The 23,032-nt window shown below is 45.9% G+C and overlaps 1 protein-coding gene across 3 annotated transcripts in view; it reads left to right on the plus strand.

The window, feature by feature from the left end:
- Positions 1–23,032, plus strand: part of SLC8A3 (solute carrier family 8 member A3) — a 101,393-nt gene that overhangs the window by 15,200 nt on the left and 63,161 nt on the right. For all 3 annotated transcript variants that reach the window (XM_040560365.1, XM_040560366.1, XM_040560367.1), the window contains exon 2: positions 3,354–5,165. In XM_040560365.1, the coding sequence (XP_040416299.1) occupies positions 3,400–5,165 (1,766 nt within the window). In that variant the 5' untranslated portion in view covers positions 3,354–3,399. The remainder of the gene's footprint in view (positions 1–3,353; positions 5,166–23,032) is intronic.

The following is a 23,032-nucleotide window of genomic DNA, read 5'->3' on the forward strand; positions in this document are numbered from 1 at the left end:
GCACAACGCTGCATCTTGTATAAGCAACCTTGCTGACCTGGAGCTACAGAGCGAGTTTTAACTCTTCCATCCTCTGCCTTCTGAATGTTAGAATTGTTACTTCAATATTTTATTAACGCAATTTTAAAATTTAATAGTTTTATTCTGAGTTGTGAAGCACTTTTGCACCGGTTCCCAAGGGGGATGGGAGGAGTCAGAATGCTTCCCTGTATTTTTCAGATGGGTTAGGTTAATGCTGTTCATGTTAATGAAAGCATATTAAGATCTTATTAGGCAGTGTGTCCATGGGCAAAGTTCCTATTGATCTCAGTGGGGAGTTTGGTCTGTGTCAAAAATAGCAGGATCGGATCATTGTTGTATCATTTTAGAAAATGATTGTGACCTCCACTTAACTTTAAAATGTTTGTCAGGGCAAGTGAAAACCAGTGAAAAAAATGTCTTCTCAAATTCTGAGATTTTAGCCTACAACCAATAGTCTGAGTTTGGAGGTCCAAAAGCATACACAGAGGCTGACCTGACAGAGGGTGTTTTTGAAGCAATATGCGATTAGTTTGAGGAATAGTAGTAGAATTACCTTCTGTGTAAAATCAAATTAAAAATTGAACAGGGGCTGGAGAGGCCCCTGGTTGTTTGAGGCATGGCTAGTGTTAGAAACCATCACAGTGTTAACTGAGGTGGATGTAGAGTATTAATGACACAAGGTGGTCGTACCACAGAGAGAGGGTAGCAGTGATTTATTTCAGAGGGCATTTTAGTCATTGTGCTACTACTAGACAGGGCTCTGAATTTAAGTGATACTTAGACTGTAAAGTCATGTTTGAAACCAAATTTAGGAGCTTGAGTCACATAGATGGCTCTGAAATGACTCCTGTCTTTCTGTCAGACGTTTCTACATGGGTGATCCTGGAAGACACTGTGCCTACTGGCTGCTGTACAGTTAACTAGCCTCTGGAAGCTGCAGGAGTCAAGAGGTTCATGGATACCTGCCAGCAATTGCAGTACGGAAAGGAGTGATGTGCCCGGGGTGTACTGGAGCCGCTGTGCACGTGCAGTTGCTCTCTGCATGTACCTGGAACCAGGGGCACCTGGAAAACGTCATCTTACCGTGGATGTGCACGCATCTACCTCGCAGCCCTTCGCTGCTCATTGTGACTCTGTCCCTTTCTCAGGGATTTCCCTGAGCCTGGTAATATACCCTGCAGAGAGGGAGGAAGAACAGAATGGGAGTGTCAAACTGAAGCCAGGTTGTGTGTGCTGGGTAGCCCGGTCTTCCCTGTGAGAAGGGAGATGATGAGAAAGCTAGGCTGCCCAACAGCCCTCCCCGGGGCTGATGTTCCCTGGTCCCCAGGGATGGGGTATAAAGAAAGATAAATCAACATTTGAGAGAGAAGTAGGCTAATGTGGGAAAATCTGTCTCTTCTGAATTAGTCCAGGTGACATGAAGAAGTATATTATTTTTTCATATCAAGAGTGTCAGATATGGATTTGTGATCCTGATACTGCATAATCAATTCTCTTCCCTCTGCTGTGCTCTGTCAGGGATGGTTTTGTTCATTTGCAGTCCTTGTTCACGCTTTCCTTCCTGTTTTGCTTTGTCTTTATAGATTTTTATCTGAAAGTTGAAAACACTTTTGTTGATATTGGGAAGATTGCACCCGCTTTTTGGGAAGATGTGAGCAACACAACATAGTGATAAAATAGCCATTTGAGATGCCTTTGTTAATGCTAATAAAATGAAAATGTAGCCAGGAATACATACAGTGCAAAAGGATGGGGGGCGGAACGGGACCTCCTCAGGTGTTCAGGGACCAGTTCATCCCTTTGAACTGCCTCCATCTGAAGGTTAGGTGTCTGTTCTAAATTGTCTGGACATAGTCTCTGAACCATGGAGAGAGATGGGAAAGGACAAAATTCCCTCTGGAGGTGTGCATCTTAAATACATCTTTTGGATCAGAATGGGGTGGGACAGGAAGGATCATCTCCTGGAACTGACTGTCTCTTTCCTCTGACTACAAAGGGAGCCTAGACGACTTTTAATTTATTAAATTTAATTTAATTTACTGCCCGAGATTTAGATAGTTACAGCAGGGGAAATGAATTCTGGTCCTACTGATTTAGCAGTACAATCCTCAATGAAAGTTAGTGGGAGTTAAGGCTCTTGAACCATCCGAATACTTTAGATACTGCTGCTATTAAGTTTGATGTTTCCTATGAGATACTTGCTGTGGCTGGACTCACAAATGTGGTTCTTCAGCTAATCCTGAGACCAAATTCTTCCTGATGTCTGGTGTAAAGGAAGGAGAATAGTGTGGTCCATGACAAAGTGAAGGGCTGAGATTCCAATTTTAATTGGTACAAGTCCTACAGCAATGTAGTCCACAAGTAACAGAAGGCACTATTGTGCACTGATACGCCCAAATCTACATGATACATCAATCAGCTGCTTTGTTTTTGCCTGGCATTTTAGCTTAGAGATTACTTTCATTTTAGAGGGTAATTGAAAATACGTCACTTTCTTAGGGACACAGGAGGAGTATTTGTGAGTACATGCATTTTGCTGTATCTTGTCGGTTTGTGAGCACAGATCTTTGTGGTGTTTTTGTAGGTTTCTGTGACCTTTTGAAAGTAGGATTACTGATGTAAAACGTGATCCTCCAGTGTGGAGGAGTGGAAAAGCTGGTGAGAAATGGCCTTCAGAGCTTTGCCAAGCACAAGTACTCTTCCCTATTTCCCTGGTGACATCTTTACTTTCTAATGTGGGGGCCCTGCTCGTCAGAAGGTTAGGGGAGCCCTGGGACCCTTCTGGACATTCTGCAGCCTATCATGAGGTGCTGCCTATGGGGATGTTTGGCCACCAAGGTACTCCGTAACTGAATTATGTCCTACAAATGAACTTCATTTGGAAATTGCTCACTGGCCTTAAATGGCGCTTCTTGTGTTGCTCGTGATTCCTTGACTTGTCCTATTCCCTGGGTGCTGAGAGAGGGTTGCCTTTAGATTTGGTTTCTTGTGCTGAGTTGAACTGCTGTGTTCTGGGGAACATGGTGGCATCATTAGGAGAGCGGCAGCTGAGCACTCAGTACTCCTATTGCATACGTTGTAGGTCAAGCGCAGGCTATTACATAGTTTTCCTCTGAGTTACTTTTTTAGCAATTCATCTTCATCTGCTGGGCATGTAAGTGCTGCACTTTGTTAGAGTCCCTGCTAATATCTTCTTCAGAGTGACAGAGAGACAACCCTTGCATCTCTACCAGTACTCTTCCATGGTGAGATACTGAAGTGCATTTGGGTAAATGTTGCGTCTTTATTTTCTCTCATGCTTCCCTCCCCCCTCTCTGTTTTGTTTGTTTCAGGTTCTCGGCCTTTTTGGATCTACACAGTGGAAGTTGCATCTTGTGTATGGCGTGGTTAAGCTTGCAGCCTCTCACCTCAGCCTTCCTCCATTTTGGGCTGGTTACTTTTGTGCTGTTTTTGCATGGTTTGCAGGTGGATGCTGGCCTGACGGGAGACTCAACCAGTTCAGTACAAAACAGCTCGTGTTCAGGATCTTTTGACTGCAAGGAGGGTGTTATCCTGCCAATATGGTACCCAGAAAACCCATCCCTTGGGGACAAAATTGCCCGCGTTATTGTGTACTTTGTAGCACTGATCTACATGTTCCTTGGAGTCTCCATCATTGCAGATCGTTTCATGGCATCTATAGAGGTCATTACATCACAAGAGAAAGAAATCACAATTAAGAAACCCAATGGAGAGACCACAACAACCACCATTCGGATTTGGAACGAAACTGTTTCCAACCTGACTCTCATGGCTCTGGGCTCCTCTGCTCCTGAGATCCTTCTATCTCTGATAGAAGTGTGCGGGCATGGATTCATAGCTGGAGACCTGGGGCCATCCACAATTGTTGGCAGCGCTGCTTTCAATATGTTTATCATCATTGCCATCTGTGTCTACGTGATCCCCGATGGGGAAACCAGAAAGATAAAACACCTGAGAGTTTTCTTTGTCACAGCTGCATGGAGCATTTTTGCTTACATCTGGTTGTACATGATTCTCGCTGTCTTCTCTCCAGGTGTGGTTCAGGTCTGGGAAGGTTTGCTCACACTTTTCTTCTTTCCACTTTGTGTCCTTCTGGCTTGGATAGCAGATAGACGTCTGCTTTTCTATAAGTATATGCACAAAAAGTACCGTACTGACAAGCACAGGGGCATTATCATAGAATCAGAAGGCGATCACCCTAAGGGAATTGAGATGGATGGCAAGATGATGAACTCCCACTTTCTGGATGGAAACTTAGTGACTGTGGAGGGGAAGGAGGTAGATGAATCTCGCAAAGAGATGATCCGAATCCTTAAGGATCTGAAGCAAAAACACCCAGAGAAGGACTTGGACCAGCTGGTAGAAATGGCTAACTACTATGCCTTGTCTCATCAGCAGAAGAGCAGAGCCTTTTATCGCATTCAGGCTACCAGAATGATGACAGGAGCTGGCAATATTCTGAAGAAGCATGCAGCTGAGCAAGCCAAGAAGAGCACCAGCTTGCACGAGGTGCGGCCAGATGAACCTGAGGAATTCATCTCCAAAATTTATTTTGACCCGTGCTCCTACCAGTGTCTTGAGAACTGTGGTGCTGTTCTCCTGACAGTGGTGCGCAAAGGAGGGGACGTGTCCAAGACCATCTATGTGGACTATAAAACAGAGGATGGCTCTGCCAATGCTGGTGCTGACTATGAGTTTACAGAGGGGACTGTTGTCTTGAAATCAGGGGAGACCCAGAAGGAATTCTCAGTGGGAATTATTGATGATGACATCTTTGAGGAAGATGAGCATTTCTTTGTTCGGCTTAGTAACCTCCGTGTGGTTGAGAGTGAGGAACCTCCAGAGCTTGGTAACTCCCCGTACCCAAAGGCCATACTGGCTTCTCCTTGTGTGGCCACAGTGACTATACTGGATGATGACCATGCTGGCATCTTCACATTTGAGTGCGATGTTATACATGTCAGTGAGAGCATTGGTGTGATGGAAGTCAAAGTCCTAAGGACATCAGGTGCTCGGGGTACAGTCATAGTGCCATTTAGGACAGTAGAAGGGACAGCAAAAGGAGGTGGAGAAGACTTTGAAGACACTTATGGGGAGCTGGAGTTCAAGAATGATGAAACTGTGTAAGTACCCCATTCATTTCTGTTTCTGGGTCTAGTTTTGGTGCTTAACCCCACATTTTGCCTCCATTACAGGTGAACGCTGACGAGGGACAGGCTCCTTTCTTCAGCTTTCCTTCAGTTTCCCTACTTACCTCTTTCAGGCAAGAACCGACAGCAGGATTTAGGAGAGTCATTCCTGAGAGGGAAATGACAATCCCCCTGAGAGGGAATGACAAAGTGAGGCTTAGAAATACTGCAGGGGGTAGGATGAAAATACATCATTTTCTGAGATCCTGCGCTCAAGCTATGGGTTAATGGTGAGTTAAAGTAGAGGGAAAAGAAAAAGAGGGAGGTTTTAACTGGCAGGGGAAATATGGGAAAGCCTCTTTTTGCAAACCAGACATGGAGGGCACAGGAGTTTCTTGCTATCCCAAGATAAAAAGTTGACAACAGTTATTCCCAGGCAAGCAAGAGCTGCTCAGTAGGTATGGGGCTTTATTTTCACATGAGCAACACATACCTTACCGCATACCTGTGTCCTTAGGCTGTCTGTGCAACTCACAGATCTGTGTGGTACCTAATTCACAGCATAGGCACAGCTGCAAGCTGTTCTGCTTGGACTTGTGCAATCCTTCCAGCCTTTATGTCCCCATGGTCTACCCATATTCCCCACGTCACCTTCTCTATGATCTTCCTATGTCTGTTCTTTTACTACATGTGGTTTTTCTCCTTGTAAAATACCATGGCAATTGGCAATAATGGTCTAAAACACTGCAGCTCGCAGCCTGTCCATGTGGCTCCATGACCCAGTGTTTTCATACAGAATAAAGAAGGGAAGCAGAATGGTCTGCACCAGTCCTGTTAATTCAGCACTTTTATTGCGTACAAAGTAGCTGATATGAAGCTAGGAAGTAATAAAGACCAGGGAGGCGATAATGTCTAATTGCTTTAAGTACCTGCTGTTAACATTAGTGGGGAATGAGAAAAATCCCTTAGCTGAGCAGGGAGAGGGAGGGGGGTGTGAACCTGGTGCTAAAACTCCCTGGTGTTAAGTGCCTAGGTTCCTCTTGTTACCACCTAATCACTTGAGCCATCAAAGGAAGAATTGTGCAGACTTGCAACTGGCATCAGAGAAAGGAAATCTTTGTACCAAGCCTCCCTTTACAGTACCCAAAAGGATGTTAATACATTAAATGCTGTGGAGTAGGGATGCCCTAATTCAGTAGCACCTTCTGCCTTAAGCCCACTAGACCACTTAATCCAGCTAATATACACAGTCCTGATGCTTGATTGTACGTGTCCTTCCATATTAAAGGAACAGGAGTTCCTGGTTGGCTGGATTCAGCCACAACCAGAGATGGAGAAGGATCAGCTGTCCTCATCTGGCCTTTTCAGAGAGATGGGCAAGGCAGGGTAGTCTCCTAAATTGAGCCTCAAGCTAATTTCTCCAGGGAAAGCAATGAAGAGGTCAGTTGTGTGGATACAGTCTCCTGTGAGGAGACTGCCTAAAATAGACTAGATATAAGGAAAAAAATCATTTACTGTGAGGGTGGTTGAGCATTGGAACAGGCTTCCTAGAGAAGTAGTTGGTGCCTCGTGCCTGTCATTGCTTGAGAAATGTTTGGACAATGCCCACAATAATGTGCTTTAACTTTTGTTTAGCCCTGAAGTTGTCAGACAGTAGGACTCAATGATCTTTGAAGATCCCTTCCAACTGATCTACTCTATCTTATTTTATATAATGGGTACTGCCATGCTCCAGCCAGGTCTTGAAGAAAAAAGACTTCAAGATCCATCAGTGAAAGGCCAGCAGGTTTGGTGTACCAGAGAATAAGGCCATGAGCCATCTTACTCCAAACTGTACTCTCTTTTATCTGCCTGCTGATGGAAGACTTATTTTTGTCTTTGAAAAGTGTGACAGAAGGTCAGAGTGTAACTGCATTTTTGCTTCACTTGGGTTAAAACAAACCACATTCAGCAGGACCATGTGCATCCCTGTAGGACAAACTCTAATGAAAATGAAGGCAGTCCAGAAAACAAGTACATGCCAGATGCTTTGCACTGTGGTTGTGTCCCAGAGAAGATGCCCTAGAGCACAGATAAAACCTGTGTGCTGTACTCAAAATTGTGCCCACACTTAATGCATTATTGTGGCTTTCAATTCTCTGTTGGAAGGCTGCTGAGAACAAAGTTTTCCAGCTACAAGGGAGCTCTAGCACCCCTTGTGGCACATAGGCCATAGGAACAACAGATATATTTATTTTGAAACTAGAATTGATATACATTGCTCAAATTAGTAAGCCTAACCACGTAGGCCAGCAAGCTGCCTTTATTCATTCCCAGGTTGCATTTTAACTCTCCAGGTCTTCTGGGAATGGACTTTAGGTTTGGAAACATGTGAAGATAATTTTTGGTAATCATCCCTTGGCCTTTAAATTCACTGAACACAGGTCAGGTGCTGCCTATTCTTTGCTGAGGTGTGGGTGGAGGCAGCTGTAGAAACCTGGAGGTGCTAATAGGTGAGTTGCATCTCTACCTCCTGTTTATGGTTTCTAAATCTGAATGCAGAAAAAATAATTCTGAGAAATTATTCAGGCTGTGAACAAACTTGAGGCAATTGAGGTCTGGATTTGGAATTCAGACCACAATCAGCAAATGCCATCTAGTTTTGGTTTCCCCTAGTTTGGGAGGACAGGTGAATATAGGGTGTTTGGGGCAATTTTGCAGTTCCAGAGGGCATTGTGTGAGTAAGTGGTCCCTGCATTGTGTGGTACAAGGCTGTATGAAGACACTGGGTCACCAAACAGCCAAGGTTGTGCCTGGCTGAATGTTTCAGGGCCTGCCTTCGAAACGCCTCCCCACTGAGGGGGATCTGCCAGGAGGTGCTGGGGTCTGCTGTGCACTGAAGGGGGGACTGAGGGTCCACAAAGCCCTTTGCAGAACAGGAGGAAAAGCAGGGAAACAATGTTCAGGAGACAGTTCTAAGGACAGGGGGCCAGAAAGCAAGGAGAGGTATGTGCTCCCTGCTTTAACTGGCTGCTTATGCCCTTACTTAAGAAATGTGAAATGTGAGCATGGGTTTCCGCTCTGGTGTGTGAGCTGTTCATGATTTTTTACGTACTCAGTATGGGTTTCTGCCTCCTTCACTACTTTAACCTATTCATTCTCCTTGTGGAGTCACTTTTATAAGATTTTTGACTCAAGAAGGAAGCAAGTGCATGGGAAACCTCATGCAGCTATTTAAAGACAGTGCTAAGGTTTACTGTGGTTATGCACGTATGCTATGATTGCAGCCACAAAGAAATGCTGCTCAGCATAAGCCAGAGGAGGGTAAAGGCTGCAGTTTACTCTCAGCTCATTCTCTAACATATGAATTAAAAGCCTTCAGATTGCATTCTGCAGTGGCAGGCAATCTAAGTAGATTTTAGGTCAGCCTCCTTAAATGTAGCAATGCCCTAATTAATCTGAGGGGCACTGGTTTACACAGCATCTTTGAGATCAAACTGTTGGAGAGAGACTGCCATCTACCAAATCCCCAGGGCCAGTGGTGATAACAGTGAGCACTTCCCCTTAAAACTAAATGGAGAAGGGGACTTTGCTTAAACATTATAAGATAAAATAAACCATATCAGGGTTGTTTTTAAGAGGCTTTCCCTGAAGTATGAGGGACTAAAAAAACCTGAGTTGATGCATAAATTACAGAGTAAGAGGAAAACAGATCCTGCCACCGGCTCTTGCTTACTGCCTCTGTGATTCTTTCTAGACTAACACGGTCAAAGTTTCCTTGCTCACGTTTGGGTGGGAGCACAAAGAAAGCAGGTTGGGATGAGGAAGCTCAAAACAGTGCCGTTATTACTGAAATATGGTCATATGCAATGTGTGCGTGTGGATGTGTATGGGTGTTGGATAGCTATAAATCAAACTATGTAATCTTGAATGCTGTCATCTGTTGAGCAGGGAATTGATCAGGTTTTAAATACTTGATAAGGCTGCTGCTTTTTCATTATGCTTGTTATTTCTGAACTTCTGCTCCAGTGAGGCTCAGGTATGACCTAAGCAGCTGAAGTAGACTCCTAGTTTTCTTGTTGACTAAAAGGAAACTCTTGAAGGATCAAGTTCAAAACTTAGATTTTTTTTTTTTTTCAAGGTGACCAAACACTTTCCTATTAAATAACTTTGTATGTAAGTAAGCTTTGGTTTCCTGGATGTATGAAAATGTAGAAGAGGATTGACCAAGCTGCTTTATCATGTCCAAGCAATACAGAAATCATGAAGGGCCAGGAGCAAAAAGTGAGTTTCTTTTTAAAGAATTTTCTTTCTGCATAATAAAGTGGACTCCCAGCAAGTCAAGAGAAGAAACTTTAAATTAATTTAAATTGCTATTAAATTCATATGAAAATTTCTGTCTTGCTTCAGAAATTTTAGGAAGGTGCACAAGTTACCAGTAGCTAACTGATATGCCAGCTGGAAGACAAAGCGACAAGTTCTGCTGTGGCGTTTGCTGCAGTTAATGTTTAGGCCAACAGATCTATTTTGTTGCTTGCCCATGTATGTGGTTGCTTTGTTGTTTTCAGCATTTGCAGTCTACTGAAGGTGTAGCCATCTGCCCTGAGTCCGTTGTACTGTGTATTGCCTATGGCTCAGGGAGAAGCTGGATGCTGACAGAAGCTGTGATGTTAAACTGGCATTAAATAGCCTGCAAAACCAAAAAAAAAAAGTCAGAATGGCTTTGGTAACATGTGGAAACCTAGAGCCATTTATCTGTGTGTGTTAGGCAGAGCTCTCAGTTATGGGAGGGCTGTCTCCTCCTTTAGTACAGATACTGCTGGGGACAAACGTGTTCAGGCCGCCTTGATAGCCAGTGAGGTTTTGCTTACTTTTGGCCTTTATGATTTGCAGAGGAGGTTCTTTGTAAGTTGCACGCTGCCTTTCCATGTCTGCTTCTGTCACCTTCTCTCCTGTGTGCTGTGCCACCCTTGTTTGGTGGGAAAGGTGGCAGTGAAGAAAAGTAAATGGCAGTTATTTGTTTGAAGGACATCAAACTGAGGTTTGGTGTAATTAATTGTCCTTCCTTTTTGCCATTCAGTGCTTGAGGAAACTGTCAATTTTTTAATCTGATCACCTACACAGGCATCGTTGCAGCATTTTGAGGGAAATGCTTAGCTCTTCTGTGTGTTGTTTCACCATGAGGTCTAACTTTGCAAAGGAGATCAGGGGGTTATTATTCCCCTTATTTGCAAGTGGGGGGGAAAAATGCAGAGAAGGTGACTTCTGTTCCCTTTGAATTACCCAGCAGATCAGAGGCAAGGACAGGAATAAAACCAATCTCCCTGAACCGCTGGCCTATGCACCCTCCAGAGGAGGGTCTGTGCACATCAAACTTGTAATTTCCTGTTACTGAAAACCACAATGAATTTATGCAGATTCACTGACCTCCCCAGCTATCAGGCAGCAGATTGGTACAGATAGAGGCAGCAGCTGAAATACCTCCCTATCCCCCTCAAGCTGTCAACAGTAACTGCAATTTTGGGTGCTCATTTTCCTAAATTAAATTTTGGTTGTATGGCATAGAGGTGTACTGAATCTGCAGACCCTGGGTTATCTATGTCAGCTGTGGTGACACAAATTAATGACCTAGGTCATGATGAAATTATTCTGATAATCTAGTCTGGACTCTTGTTCCACAGCCCTCATACACTCTGCACTGATCCTGATGTTCTGGGCTTGAAGTAGAACAGCTCTCAAAGTGTTAAGTCTAAATAGTGGGATTCTGGGCGATGAGAATTTGCTGTATGAAGCTGATTTCCTTCTCTCAGGACACCATTCCTTCCCATTTTGGCTCTCTTGAGATTTAACTTTTAGTGAATCCTCCAAACTCTTTTCCAGTTTGTTCCCATCAGAGGATGAGCTCCTCCTGGCTTTCTCTTGCTCCACCTTCACATAAATTAAAGGTTCTTGATTCCTGTTTTAATCCAGATTAAGGAAGAGCAGTAGTAGCTGTCCTCAAAAGGAGATAGTAGCATTACAAGGAACAGTCAGAGGAGAAGTTCCAACACTGCTCTATGGCTTCATTTAATGATTTCCTGAAGAGAAAGGAGAAGAGCAATTTTGTTTCTCATGGCTAGTTATCTGACCTGTCCATCTGAATTCTTGATCCAGGCAACATATTTCTTCTATATTCCAGTGACCTGATTTGGTTACTGATATTGGCAGTCTCAGAGCTGGTCCCAATGAAAAACAAACAAAAAAACAACACCACAACCCCACTACATGGTGAAAGGTGGTTGTATTTATTTCTTGCTCTGAAATTAATGTTTTTAACAGTAGGAGTAGTTCTAATCTAACTGAAGTCATTTACACACACACACTGAGTTTCTGCATTAGACCTGCTGTGAGGTCTAGGTGGTGTGACCTGCAGTGGATTAGCGCAAGGTGTCAGGCGACTGTTCCTGGAGCGTATGTGAAATCATCCCCTACAAATGTGAGAGGGTGACACCATCCTGGGAAGAGGAGCCCTGAGCTGACCTTTACCTTCCCAGATAGTCTTGTTGGCAGGTGTTGAGTGGACATTCTTGCCATCAGTTCACGAAGAAGGATAAACGGCATGCTGTCTCAGGGACTGTGACTTCTTGCCCATCAGAGGAGGCATTTGTATGAATTTATGTAACAGCATAAAACAAGAACCCAAGCTCAAAAGAGAGGTGTGCACTAGGCTTTGCAGAGCTGGTGTGTGCTCTGATCTAGCAGAGGAGTCCCTGAGAGCCTCATGGGATCCTGGAGTAGGAAACCTTTAGAGGGGCAGCTCTGGGAGGTTTCTGGGAAACCAGTGATATTCCTAGTTTAGAGCAAACACAGGAAAATTCATTATGCAAAACAATGCAACCAAGTTTTGGATTTAAAAATGAACAGACCGGAACTGATCCAACATAAAACAAGTTTACCATGGGTTGAGTGAGCTTTGCCTCCTTTACTCGTACTGGCTCGCGCAGTACTGCATGAAGCACCTTTGAATGAGGGGCCTACAGACACACACTTTACACACAGGATTGCAGAGGCACAGATCACTTTTGTTTCCTGCTTACAAAAAGGGGAGAAGCCACAGTTTAAATAGTGCAGCCTCAGGGCTGAGAAGAAATGCTGGGGGCAAGACTTGACAGACTTTACATTGCTCCAGTGCAGGTATGTTTGTTGTTGTTTTTTCTAACCCACAGTGGGACCATTAATTACAGCATTACTTTAATGTATCTGTGACTTCTAGCAGATCAGAGTGCCAGCAAGGTTTCTGAGTCAAATATGTACTTATCCTTTTCTAACGGAGAATGGCAGAGCCTAGAGCCTCCCTGACCAGAGGTCCTCAAGCACATTTCTGTTGTGGCTAAATAGGAGAAGCTGACCTTGGTGAAAGAGGGCACCTGTTTCAAATGCGAGGTGATTTATCTGTTGCTAGCAACGTGGCTTCTTTCTTATTTACCTCATGGCAGGATAAAATGTGATGATAGGAGAACTTGCCACTCTAGCCGTTGTAAGTACCGTAGACCAAATTCATCCTCTGTTTAGCTTCAGTGAAAACAGCAGATTTAAAGCTGGGAGGAATCTGGGCTGGTATGTATTTACAGCTGTCATGGCAGATGGACCGTTGACAGATGAGGCCCCTCAAGTCTCCGCTTGGGTGCCAGCACTTCTTGCTGCTAGCTTTTCAACTGGAGCCAGTCCTGGTGTAGTGTGAGCACTGGCTGCTCAGAGAGTTGGGCCATTTGGATGGTTTAGGCTGGAAGGGCAGTGTGATGGAAACCTGAACATCACACCTGGAAACAGGACCAGTTCTTCCCACCAGGGTTTGCAGGACCTGTCCTTAGGAGGCTGATGGAGATGTCTGCTGGGCTGCCTTGAAGCCTGATGAGCCTCGCATGGAGTGTGGTACTGTGACTGCACGCTGTGAGCCTGATCAGCCTGAGCAGCTGCCAGCCCTGTCCTCGCTGAGCCTCCCCTCTCCTGAATGGGTCTGCTGCAGGGCAGGTTGCAGTGCCTTTTCAAAGCTCCCTTTACCACTTCCCAGCCTCGTGCATAGCTGCCTATGTCCGCCTGGGCTCCTTTGTTCGCTGGCCTCCCCCAGCAGGACAACAGGTGAAGAGAGAGATTGGAAATTCTGCTCCCTGCTCCAGACGTCACATCCTGACAGCTTCCACCATGTCCTGGTGCTCTCAGGAACAGATGCACACCAGCTGCTCAGGAGCAATGGCCAGCCCTTCCCCTTGCCAGCTCCTCCCAAGTGATGGTGCTGAGCCGTTCTGGGTATCAAAGGAGCTTGGGGCTTGATGCTGCTCCCCATGTAAGTAAGATCTGTGGCTCTGATCTTCTGGTCTCTCTGTTAGATTGGGAATGATCTCCTCCAACACTTATGGTTTTTTTTTTTTCTTTCTTTACTGTTGACCTGGCCAAGCAGAGCTTTCAGTTGTGGTTGTTCCTGCCTTCGCAGCTCTGGCATAGCGAGTGTGTCACAATGGTTTATTTACAGCTGTGCCTCTCTAGTACTCCATGTAAAGGCATGTTGTTAGAGTGAATTGCAGCAGGAATTACCTTTTGTGCATTTGTGCTTCTTTCCATGAGATAAGCAAGGCAAAGAGGTCCTACCCTCGTAAAAAATACCACCTAGGCACCATGTTGCTCTGCTTTTATCCTTAAAGTGTGGTAAAGCCATCAATATTTAATGTAGAAATTCCCCCTCCTGTTATCTCTGTTGTACCTGTCTTTCCTCCTGAATTAGTCTCTCCTTTACCTCATCTGCTTGATCATGTTGGCTTAATGCTTCTGTCTCTGCCTTCTTTAGTAGAGATAACTGGGCTGCAGTGCTAGTGAGCAAGAAGGTGCCAGGGACAACGTACTGGCTGTGCAAGAGTAAATAAGTACTAAGCTGTCTGTTTCTAAGACATCAGAAGTGTTTCTTTAAGATGCCCAAAGTATTTTGGGGTTGGTAGTGTTAGCTTTGATAACTCATAGTATTTTTTTTCTCTCTGTAGTGGAGTTGGGGAGGGAAAATGTGTGATTTGGCAGCTTTTCACAGATGTGTCCTGTTAGCTGACACCACCGGAGGTGGGCAGAGCTGTGAATAATGCAAAAGCACAGCAAATGGACTATGCATGAGCAATAACTGCTTGCCTGGCAGCCGGGCTCCTGGAGTTTGATCAGCTGCATGCTGCAGAGCAATACCTGCACGCTGGGCAGGGTGTAGTGCGTTGGGCTCCTGGCTGCTGCTCGCACACCAGCGTGAGCAGCCATGTGCTTTATCTCGGCGGTGACTGTGCTGCCTTTCCTATAGGAACATCTTCGTTTTCTATAATTAGCAAGTCCTTGGCATAGCTGTCTTCCTTGCTCTTTTTGTGGCCTGACAAGCGGGGTGGTGCGAGACATGGGAGCGAGCGCGGTCTGTAGGAGTCAGAACTGATGGCAGCTTCAGTAGGTCATTCGACTTTGTGGTGGGCAGCTGGTGCTGGCTTTCCCTTGAGGTGACGGAAAAAATAATAGGCTCAGGGGCCCGATTATCCCATCCTTTGTATGGTACAGAGCAGAAAAACAAACAAACAAAAGATACAGCAGCTGTGACATCTCTGCTGGCTGACAGTGAGTTGTAGGCAGCAGTCTTGGAGCAGGAGAGAAGTGTAAGTGTGGGGTGGTTTCCCTGGTGAACAGCCCACAGAAGAGAGGATGGACCCTGTCCCAGGTAGCTGTTTGCAGCTCTGTGTTGGAGGGCAGGACAAGAGGACAGGTAGGCTGCATACCTGGTAACCCCTGAGCTTCTTCTTACTGTCTTAGGAAAGACTGAGAAGGGGTCTCCAAAGGAAGCTGAGACCTTCCCTGTACATCTAGCCTGGCATGTGACGCCTTGAGCAGTGCTGCGTCTGTTCTGGGAAGTGACCCAGAAAGGACCACTGTCCCCTCCGGAAAGGGGACAGTCCCGGAAAGGGGACAGTGGCTGCCCTTGCTGAGGGATTTCTCTCCTGGGTTGGAGGCTGGGGAGTTTCACTGGGTGGCAAGGCTGCAAAGGAGTCCCAAGGGAAAAATACGCAGCAACAACAAAACTTGTGCTAAGGGCACCTCCTTTCCAATTTTGGCGGGGAGAGATGGGTTTTGAGCGAATCGCTGCACAGTGTAACAGCCCGCTCCCTGGAGGGTACATCTAATGGAATTAAAGGGTATCTCTATCGTGTTCTGGGTGGCGAGAGCTTCCTCGAACCGCTGCCCAGAATACTTGTGAGACACCCTATAATTCAATTAGAAGTACCCTCCAGGGAACGTATAATTATATCATATCTATGAAACGTAATGACAGCCCCCTCGTGTCACATGGTGAGCAACTCTCTGCCGCTGCCCAGAACCTTTCACCGGTAAGGAACTAATCTGCTTAGCACAGATTGAGCTCGCTGGGCTGCAGCGCTCACCCGCCTGCTGCCGAAGGGGATCCCTGCCAGCGGAATAAACCTGTTAGCGGCACGCCGGCCCCGCAGCTCCCTTCCCACCCTCTGGCTGGGGCTGCTCACCTCTGTCTCACCGTCCTCTCTGACGGGTTTGCTCCCTGAAGCTTCCTGGGGGTTTTGATGGGCTGGGAATTTTCCTTATCCTTTTCTTTTTTGCTGTTTGTTGGGTAACAACAGTCTGATGTGATACCAGGTATGCTGAAGGAAGTGAGCTGCAGAGCAAGCAAAGTGTCCTTCCTACCTTCCTGCCCCAGATAGTAAAATTTTAATAGGAGTCGGTATGCTCTGGGGAGAGAAATAGTTATCTTGTATGCTTTGCACCTCTGGTGTGAAACACTCTCACCAAATCCTCTTCAGCATTTGAGATGGCTTAAGGCAGTGAGGAACACTGAACCTGGCCAACACATAGCAGTTTTCCATGGGATACTGCAATTTCAATTTATTCTCACCAGCTTAAATCAATCTCCAGAAAACCAGAGAGGGAGGGTGAGGTGAGGCCTCAGAACGACTTTGCGTAGCCTAAAGAAATCATGTAGAGGAATTTCCTGTTGGGAAGTCCACGGGGAAACAGCATCATGATCAAGGGACGCCCCTAGTCTGTTCAGGTCTGACGGCTGCTCTGGGAAGGCTGTATTGCCCCAACCCTCTGTAGCTCAGCAGCTCCAGACGGCTCTCCCAGAAGGTTTGTCCACCCACGCGGATAATTAAACCTATCTACCTGTCATGAGATTGTAGTTGCTGTCAATGCTGTTACGTTGCTGGCTGTCAATCCCAAAGCCTCTTTTTGCCCTCAAATGCTGGAGCTCTGAGTAAGCCAGATGCCTCTGGAATACGAGATGAAGGCAGGGAAGAGGGTAGGGAAGGCACTGTGGGGAGGTGATGGGGGAAGTGAGCAAGGTTTGCGCCTGTTTGAGCCAGGAGGATGTTGTGCTGACCCCAAAGGCAACTGATCTGAATCCCAATGCATGTCCTTGACTGGTGTCTCAGGGGTGAGTCACCAAAGGTGGAGCAGAGGTGTGTTTAGATGGAGTTGTTCTCTCCTTGGGGATGATCATACAGGGAATCGCAGGCCTGCAGGGCCATGGTGGGGGTGCTTCCAGGGCTTGAGAAGGAGCTTAGCTGCAGATTGCTAAGTACTCTGGAGAAAGGCAGATGGAGAACAAGGTGGCCGTAATGATAGAGAGAAATGCATGAGAGTTACTTGCTCAGATCCATGGAGCTTTGCTCTTCTTCCCTAGTGTGGGACTGGGGTTTGGTGTCTTGCTGTGGGGCCAATATCTCTGTCAGGACTTCTCAGTCAGTGGGGTTGTCTTGGAAGTAGATTCAGGTTTATCTCCTCGTTTCCGTGCCACTAACTGTTTGGAGAAGAAGCTTCCAGCCTTGTTGAGGGAAGCCAAGGGAAGGAGGGGCTGTTTTCTGCTTCCTACTTTTCCCTACTGCTGTCTCTGCTCAGACTCCCCCAAAATTACAGCGTCTTGGAGCCTACCTCCTTGCACTACCTATTGCTTATGAACGCTTCAGATTGCACTGGGAAGCCATCTGCTCTTTTTCAGGCATCGCTGCCTTTAACTTATTATAGCTTGGAGTGAAGAAAGAAGCAGCTTTCCTCCCAGTGCACATCATCTCCTCCCCTCTTGGCATCCAGGTATCTGTAAGGATGGTCCCTAGCTCTGAAGGTTGCAGCAAAACAAAAGGTACAGCAGGAAAGAAAACGTTGAGCCATTGTGTAGATCCTGATGGCTCTCAAGCACCATATCTTTGTCTAGAGCAGGAGAGGGACTTAAGCAAACAGTTGTGACAGGCTCTTCCCTGGCTGCTTTAGGGGTTATGTTTTTGCTACAGCTCTGGAGTAACTCTCACTGCTCACCTGCACTTGCACAAGGAAATCATTGTGGAATAACACAAGTTTTCTGTTCAAAGGGAAACAGCTTTTACCAGCTGGCTCACGTTTCATTTACCTTTAGAAATGGTTAAACGCTTTTTCTGTAACAAGATGGTGGGACAGTAGCATGCCCAAGGTTATCTGAACTCCAGTAGACAGAGCACAGAGGTTGCCTAAGGAATACTGAGGTAATATCATCTGGTTACCTCGGGCAGTTCTTTGTGGCAGTTATTGGCATTTATATTAATATACATACTATATATATATATATATATATTATAAAGGGTCACTTTACCTGCTGCCCAGGAGCAGCTGTGCCTCAGCAGGCTGCGTTGGGTGGCCACGGGGCGCTGTATGGTACCAGTACCACAGGGCAGGGAGCGATTGGGGTGAGGGGGTGCCCCAGTTGGGCAGTTTTGGGGCTGGCAGGGTCAGATGCATTGTGCCTATCCTGTGAGGAGCCATCCGTAGCTCTCAGACTGTGCAGTGACCGCTGGAAGGGTGAGCACGAAGTGTTCATGTGGAGCTCAGCGCCGGCTCCAAGGGGGTCTGCGCTGGGCCTGGAGGGCTCAGCCCCTGCTGCCTGGAGGGATGCGGCCACCACACCGGCGCAGGCTGGGGGCCAGCTGGCTGGGAGCAGCTCTGCAGGCAGGGAGCTGCGCTGCGCTGCGGGGGGAACTGCTGGCCTCAGGCAGTTCGAACCAAATCGGGACTGAAGCAGTATATTGACTTAGCAGCAGCATATAATTAACCAGCAATCAGTGAACTATGTGAGGATCGATATCAGCAATACAGTGGATAAACCACAACAGCAGATGCCTACATGATGCTGATGTTCAGCTATGGATTTCTAAACACCGTTCCATAAATGATCCCTCCGTGATGGTCCTGTTTTGCCTGGGATGGGCCCCATATTCCCCCACCAGGCTTGTTGGTCCCCTTGGGCGTGAGTCAGCAGTGTAGCACATCTTCAGTGTTAGCCCTGTAAGTCTGTGCTGCTGACCTGGGATTTTGCAGGCTTCAGGAGAGGTTTATTCCATGTAAGAGAGAATCAGCTGCAGCCCTTGCTGGGATGCCCAGGGAAGGTGTCCTCAGGCTGCTCCCCTTCTTTCCTGCTCCTGGGAAGAAAGACATCTGTGGTGAGCTGGGATTTCCCAGCCAAGGTCCATTCTGTGCCTTTTTTTTGCATCTGGAGCAGGCGAGATGCTAAGTAGACTTGTAGCAGAGCTCCCCGGGAGACTGCTAGTGCTGTAGCACATGAGATTTAGCGGAAAGGTGGAAAAAGCAGAAGTATATCAGAAATAATAGTTTCTAAAGTGCTAATGATAAGGAGAGCGGAAGTGCAATCTATTTGAGATCTCAAATGTCGTGTATTTCATGCAGAGTAACACAACAGCTAGCCTGGCTGTCTCTCAACCTTAATGTCTGGTTGAATTTCTTCCTTTTATTTTTTTTTTCTGTTAACATTCTATTTTAAATAGAGTAGTCCTCTAAGGGCCCAAGCTGGAGCCTGTTAGATGTGATAGAAAGGCTCCTGCTGTTGGAGTGGGTGGAGGGGATGGCATTAACCATCTTATGGCTGGTATTTGCTGTTTTGTTGACAAGGACAGTGTTCACCCAGCATACAGTGTTTTGCTGTCATTTTGATGTGATGGGTTGGAGGAAAAGAATCCATGCAGTCGTGGCAGCTTATTCAAAGTGTCCCTTCTCAGGCAGCCCAGGCATCCATATGCTGTGAGGACATATCAGTAAATAGCCATGAAACTGGGATGATTTTAACCAAGATCTGCCAGGACAGGAGTGCAAGCAAGCACTGAAATATTTAAGTCCTGTGCAGGGTGGAAGGACTTTTCTTTTCCTAGCTGAGAGGGTGCAGAGATTTCACAGGCCCAGAGGATGAGCATGTGAAAAAATCCTTGTGAACCTCAAATTTCTGGTGGTTTATATATATATATATTTGTGAAAAATAGAATAAAAGGGCATTTTAGAGCCCTTTGACTGCATGACATTTTTGTTTCTTCTGTTAACTTAGACATACAAGAAGAATTAATGAAAAGATGTGTTTAGCAGTAATAGCTACCATTACGGGCCTTTCCTGCAATTGTTGCTACTTGACTTTCGATGAGAGTAGGAAACCTGGGTCTCTTCCACTGGCTTTCTTTGCCTGGGTGGACATCAGGAAGTTTCCTCTGAAGTCTTAAAACTGTGGCTACTTGCTTCAGTCTTTGGAGGGGTTAAATATTGATGATTAGGGTTGGAAATGTGACATAGGAGATTAGATCTAGAATCCCATTTTGCTGGTGCACTGATGACAGGATCTTATCAGCCTGCCACTCTTATTTGATTACTAACACTTGCTACTGCAGAAACTGAAAGAGAGAGATGGGAAGTGGCTATTGATCGGCAATCGATAGGGGCTGAGGTGCTTTCATCAACCCAGAGAAGACAGTGCATTCACCTGCTAATTGCAGCCTGCAAATCCCAGAGGGGATGCTCTGGGCACTGGGTATTGGCATGGCTGCTTGTCATGCTATCAGACCCATGCTACAAGAGATCAGTCTTGAAATTAGTGCTTTTGGCACTGGACCCACGTGAGCTGTGCCATCTTGTGACAGCCACCCACGTTCCAGCCTAAGGTTAGCAGCATTGACTAGACTCATCAAACATGCCCTGGGAGCATGAGGAACAGCTCAGTATTGTACAGTGGGGCTGACTGCACTCACTGTTTGAATAATGATTCTTCATTAAACAATCGGGGCTTGTGCAGCTGAGAACAGGAGCAAGCATCCATGCTCTTGGAAGAAGCCAGATGGAATTTCATCCCCCCTACCCCTCCCAACATATACGAGTATATGTATCTTCCATCTCCTCTCTTTCTCTAGCCTTCTGTCATTTCTTGGTTCGCTTGTGCTTTTGCCTCCAAGTGCACCTCTGCTTCTTATGCTTTAAAAGTCCTTGGAGAGAGGAGGCAGGATTGGCAAGTAATGCAAATACAAGGCAAGCTGAGGAATGTCATACACGATGTCAGTATCACCTCCAGTATGGAAGCTTTAAGAGATTTCAGAGAGCAATCTCTCATACAGCCCCTTGTATTCAGCAGGCTCAGGTGCAGAGGGTCCTGAAGGTCCTGGTGACCAGAAGGAGACTGCCTTCCCTCTGTTCTTCCTGGAGCTAGAGTTGATGCTGGGCAGGGCCATGCTCCCCCCTGCCATCCCTAGTTATCCGTGCAGAGCCCTGACACAGGGCCATTAGTGGCAAATTGGGACATCGCTGGGCCCAGCTAAATGGTCTTTAATGCTCAGTGTGCATCAGCATGACAGACATTTGATGGCATTTTTGGCATCAGGCAGGGAACGTAGCTTTGTTCTGCACTAGCAGTTGCTGAAGTGTGTTCAGCCATGGGAACTGCACAAAACAGAGACTTTGGACATGACTGAGTTTCTGATGTAGATGTTTATGAATACCATGTGTTCCAGCCATTCCTGCTTTTCCACTCCTTATCCTTTCTTTTCACTGTTAAGATCACTCTTTTCCCATAGTAAACCATGTGGAGCTGTGCAGGCTGCTCAAATCAGGAGCTGGGAGCAGGATGCTTAACAGGGGGGTGGGAGCTCTTCCGAAATACTGAGGTAGGGTGCCAACATCTCTGCATCTGTGAAGCTGAACCTCTGTCTCATGGCCTCCTGCCTGGGGCAAATGTGATAGTTTTGTGCTAAATCCAGCTCTGGGATGGATAGCCTTCTTTCTTTTCTTCTGTTTTCTATTTAAGCCCAAGAGAGGCTATTTTAAAAAAATCTCGTTAAGAGAATGCTCCATTTGCATGATTAAGTCCTGGAAGTCAATAATGCCAAGCAGAACATTAATTCTGCCCCCAGTGTGTATAGTTACAAAATGATATTTAATTACACAATTACAAACTGTTTATCTGATAATCAAATGTATTCTCGGTGTCTTCCACACACAGAGCTTCATATGTGAAACATCTTGTCATATTGTTGTATTCTGCTGTACTTCCACCAGTTTAATTATCCCAATCCTGTCACATAGAGCTGAGCTGACCAAAGCCTAATCCTCTCTTAATTTTTACTGGGCCACTGGTGTCCATCAGAAGATGTTCCCTTCATATTGAGTTACGCTGGTGGGAACCAGGCAAAATAAGATGAGGAGCTTGCGCCGAGCACAGGGGTTGTCAGTCCTTCTCAATTTGGAGGTCTTTCAAAATATTCTAGGGGGATATATCAAGCCCTTTGGAAAAGACTTAGTTTGCTCTGTAGTGTGTAGTAATCTTTTTCTTTTTTTTTTTTTTTTTTGCAGTAGCCTTTCATGAATCCCTTGGGAGCAGTCCGCAGCCTGCCATCAAAGTGTTGGGCTGAAAGCCACCACTCTAGACTTCTTAGGCAAAACGTTCCCTTCCAAGCCAGTGACTGTGTGTTGTACCATTCACTGTCCATTAGCACTCCATTTCAGAGGGTGAAATGTTTAACTTCAGAGCTATTTTAGCTGCAAAACTTAGGTGGCCTAAATACGCCTGCAGCGTTTCTGCCTTATTACAGGCTGTTATATTTAATTTCTAGTAGGTTGTGTAAGAGCAGTGTACCAAACTCTTTTCTCATGAATGACTCCGAGAAGGTCTGTCTGTAATACGTGAAGCGATTCCCTCTACTGAGAGGCAGTGCACTTATGGATATAATTTGGCTTTGTGGTATTTAAATAATAAGCCTTGGTTATGTTGTTAATGCCTACACCATGTGTGAAGAGAAAGGATTACATCTGGTAAGCATCTCTGTTGCGCCATGGGACAAAATTAATTCTGCCATCGTCACGTTCCCCTTGATGTTGCCATTTAATTTTGTTGATGTAGTATGTGTGCCAGAGCACTCATCTAAGAATGCAGATTCAAGCATCACTGTCCTTACCAAAATCAAATCATGCCTTTCAGATTTTTTCTTTTTTTTTCCAAATAGCTCTGTGCAAGCATCTTTCTGTTGGTTTGCTATCTCCATCATGAAACATGTACTTTTCTTAGTGCAACCAAATAATAAAATAACAACCAAATAATAGCGGTATGCTGGCATGTAGAAATGTTCTCTGGTGTCCAGAGCTGGCTGGGCAAAGTTTGGCCTCTGTGAGTAGCAGCAATACGAACACCCTCTCTAACTGAAGCAGTAGCAACTGTGTTTGGTGTATCTGAGTCCAGGCTCTGACTGTGTTGCTCTCCGGGAAGCTTGTGGTGGCTCTGGTCTCTGCCACCACAAAGGGGTAGGAAGCTTCTGGTCATTGTTAAAGTATTTGGTTGTTAGCTGAGGTGAAGATATGCCCGGTTGTGGAAAACTTGAAAAGGAGCAAAACGAGGGCAGGGCAGCTGGTGTGGATGGTGGCAGTGCACTGAGCACAGTCAGTCTGCAGTCTCCCCAAACCAGGCTGGGCCAGTTGTGTTTGTTATTGACTAAGAGATTGGCTGCAGACGTTAGTTAAAGTCTGTTAAATCCTTTTGTGGCTGATCTTGTTCCTGTGGCCTTATGCTAGTCTAATTG

This window comes from Cygnus olor, chromosome 5, assembly GCF_009769625.2.
Source record: "Cygnus olor isolate bCygOlo1 chromosome 5, bCygOlo1.pri.v2, whole genome shotgun sequence".
Classification (NCBI taxonomy): Eukaryota; Metazoa; Chordata; class Aves; order Anseriformes; family Anatidae; genus Cygnus; species Cygnus olor.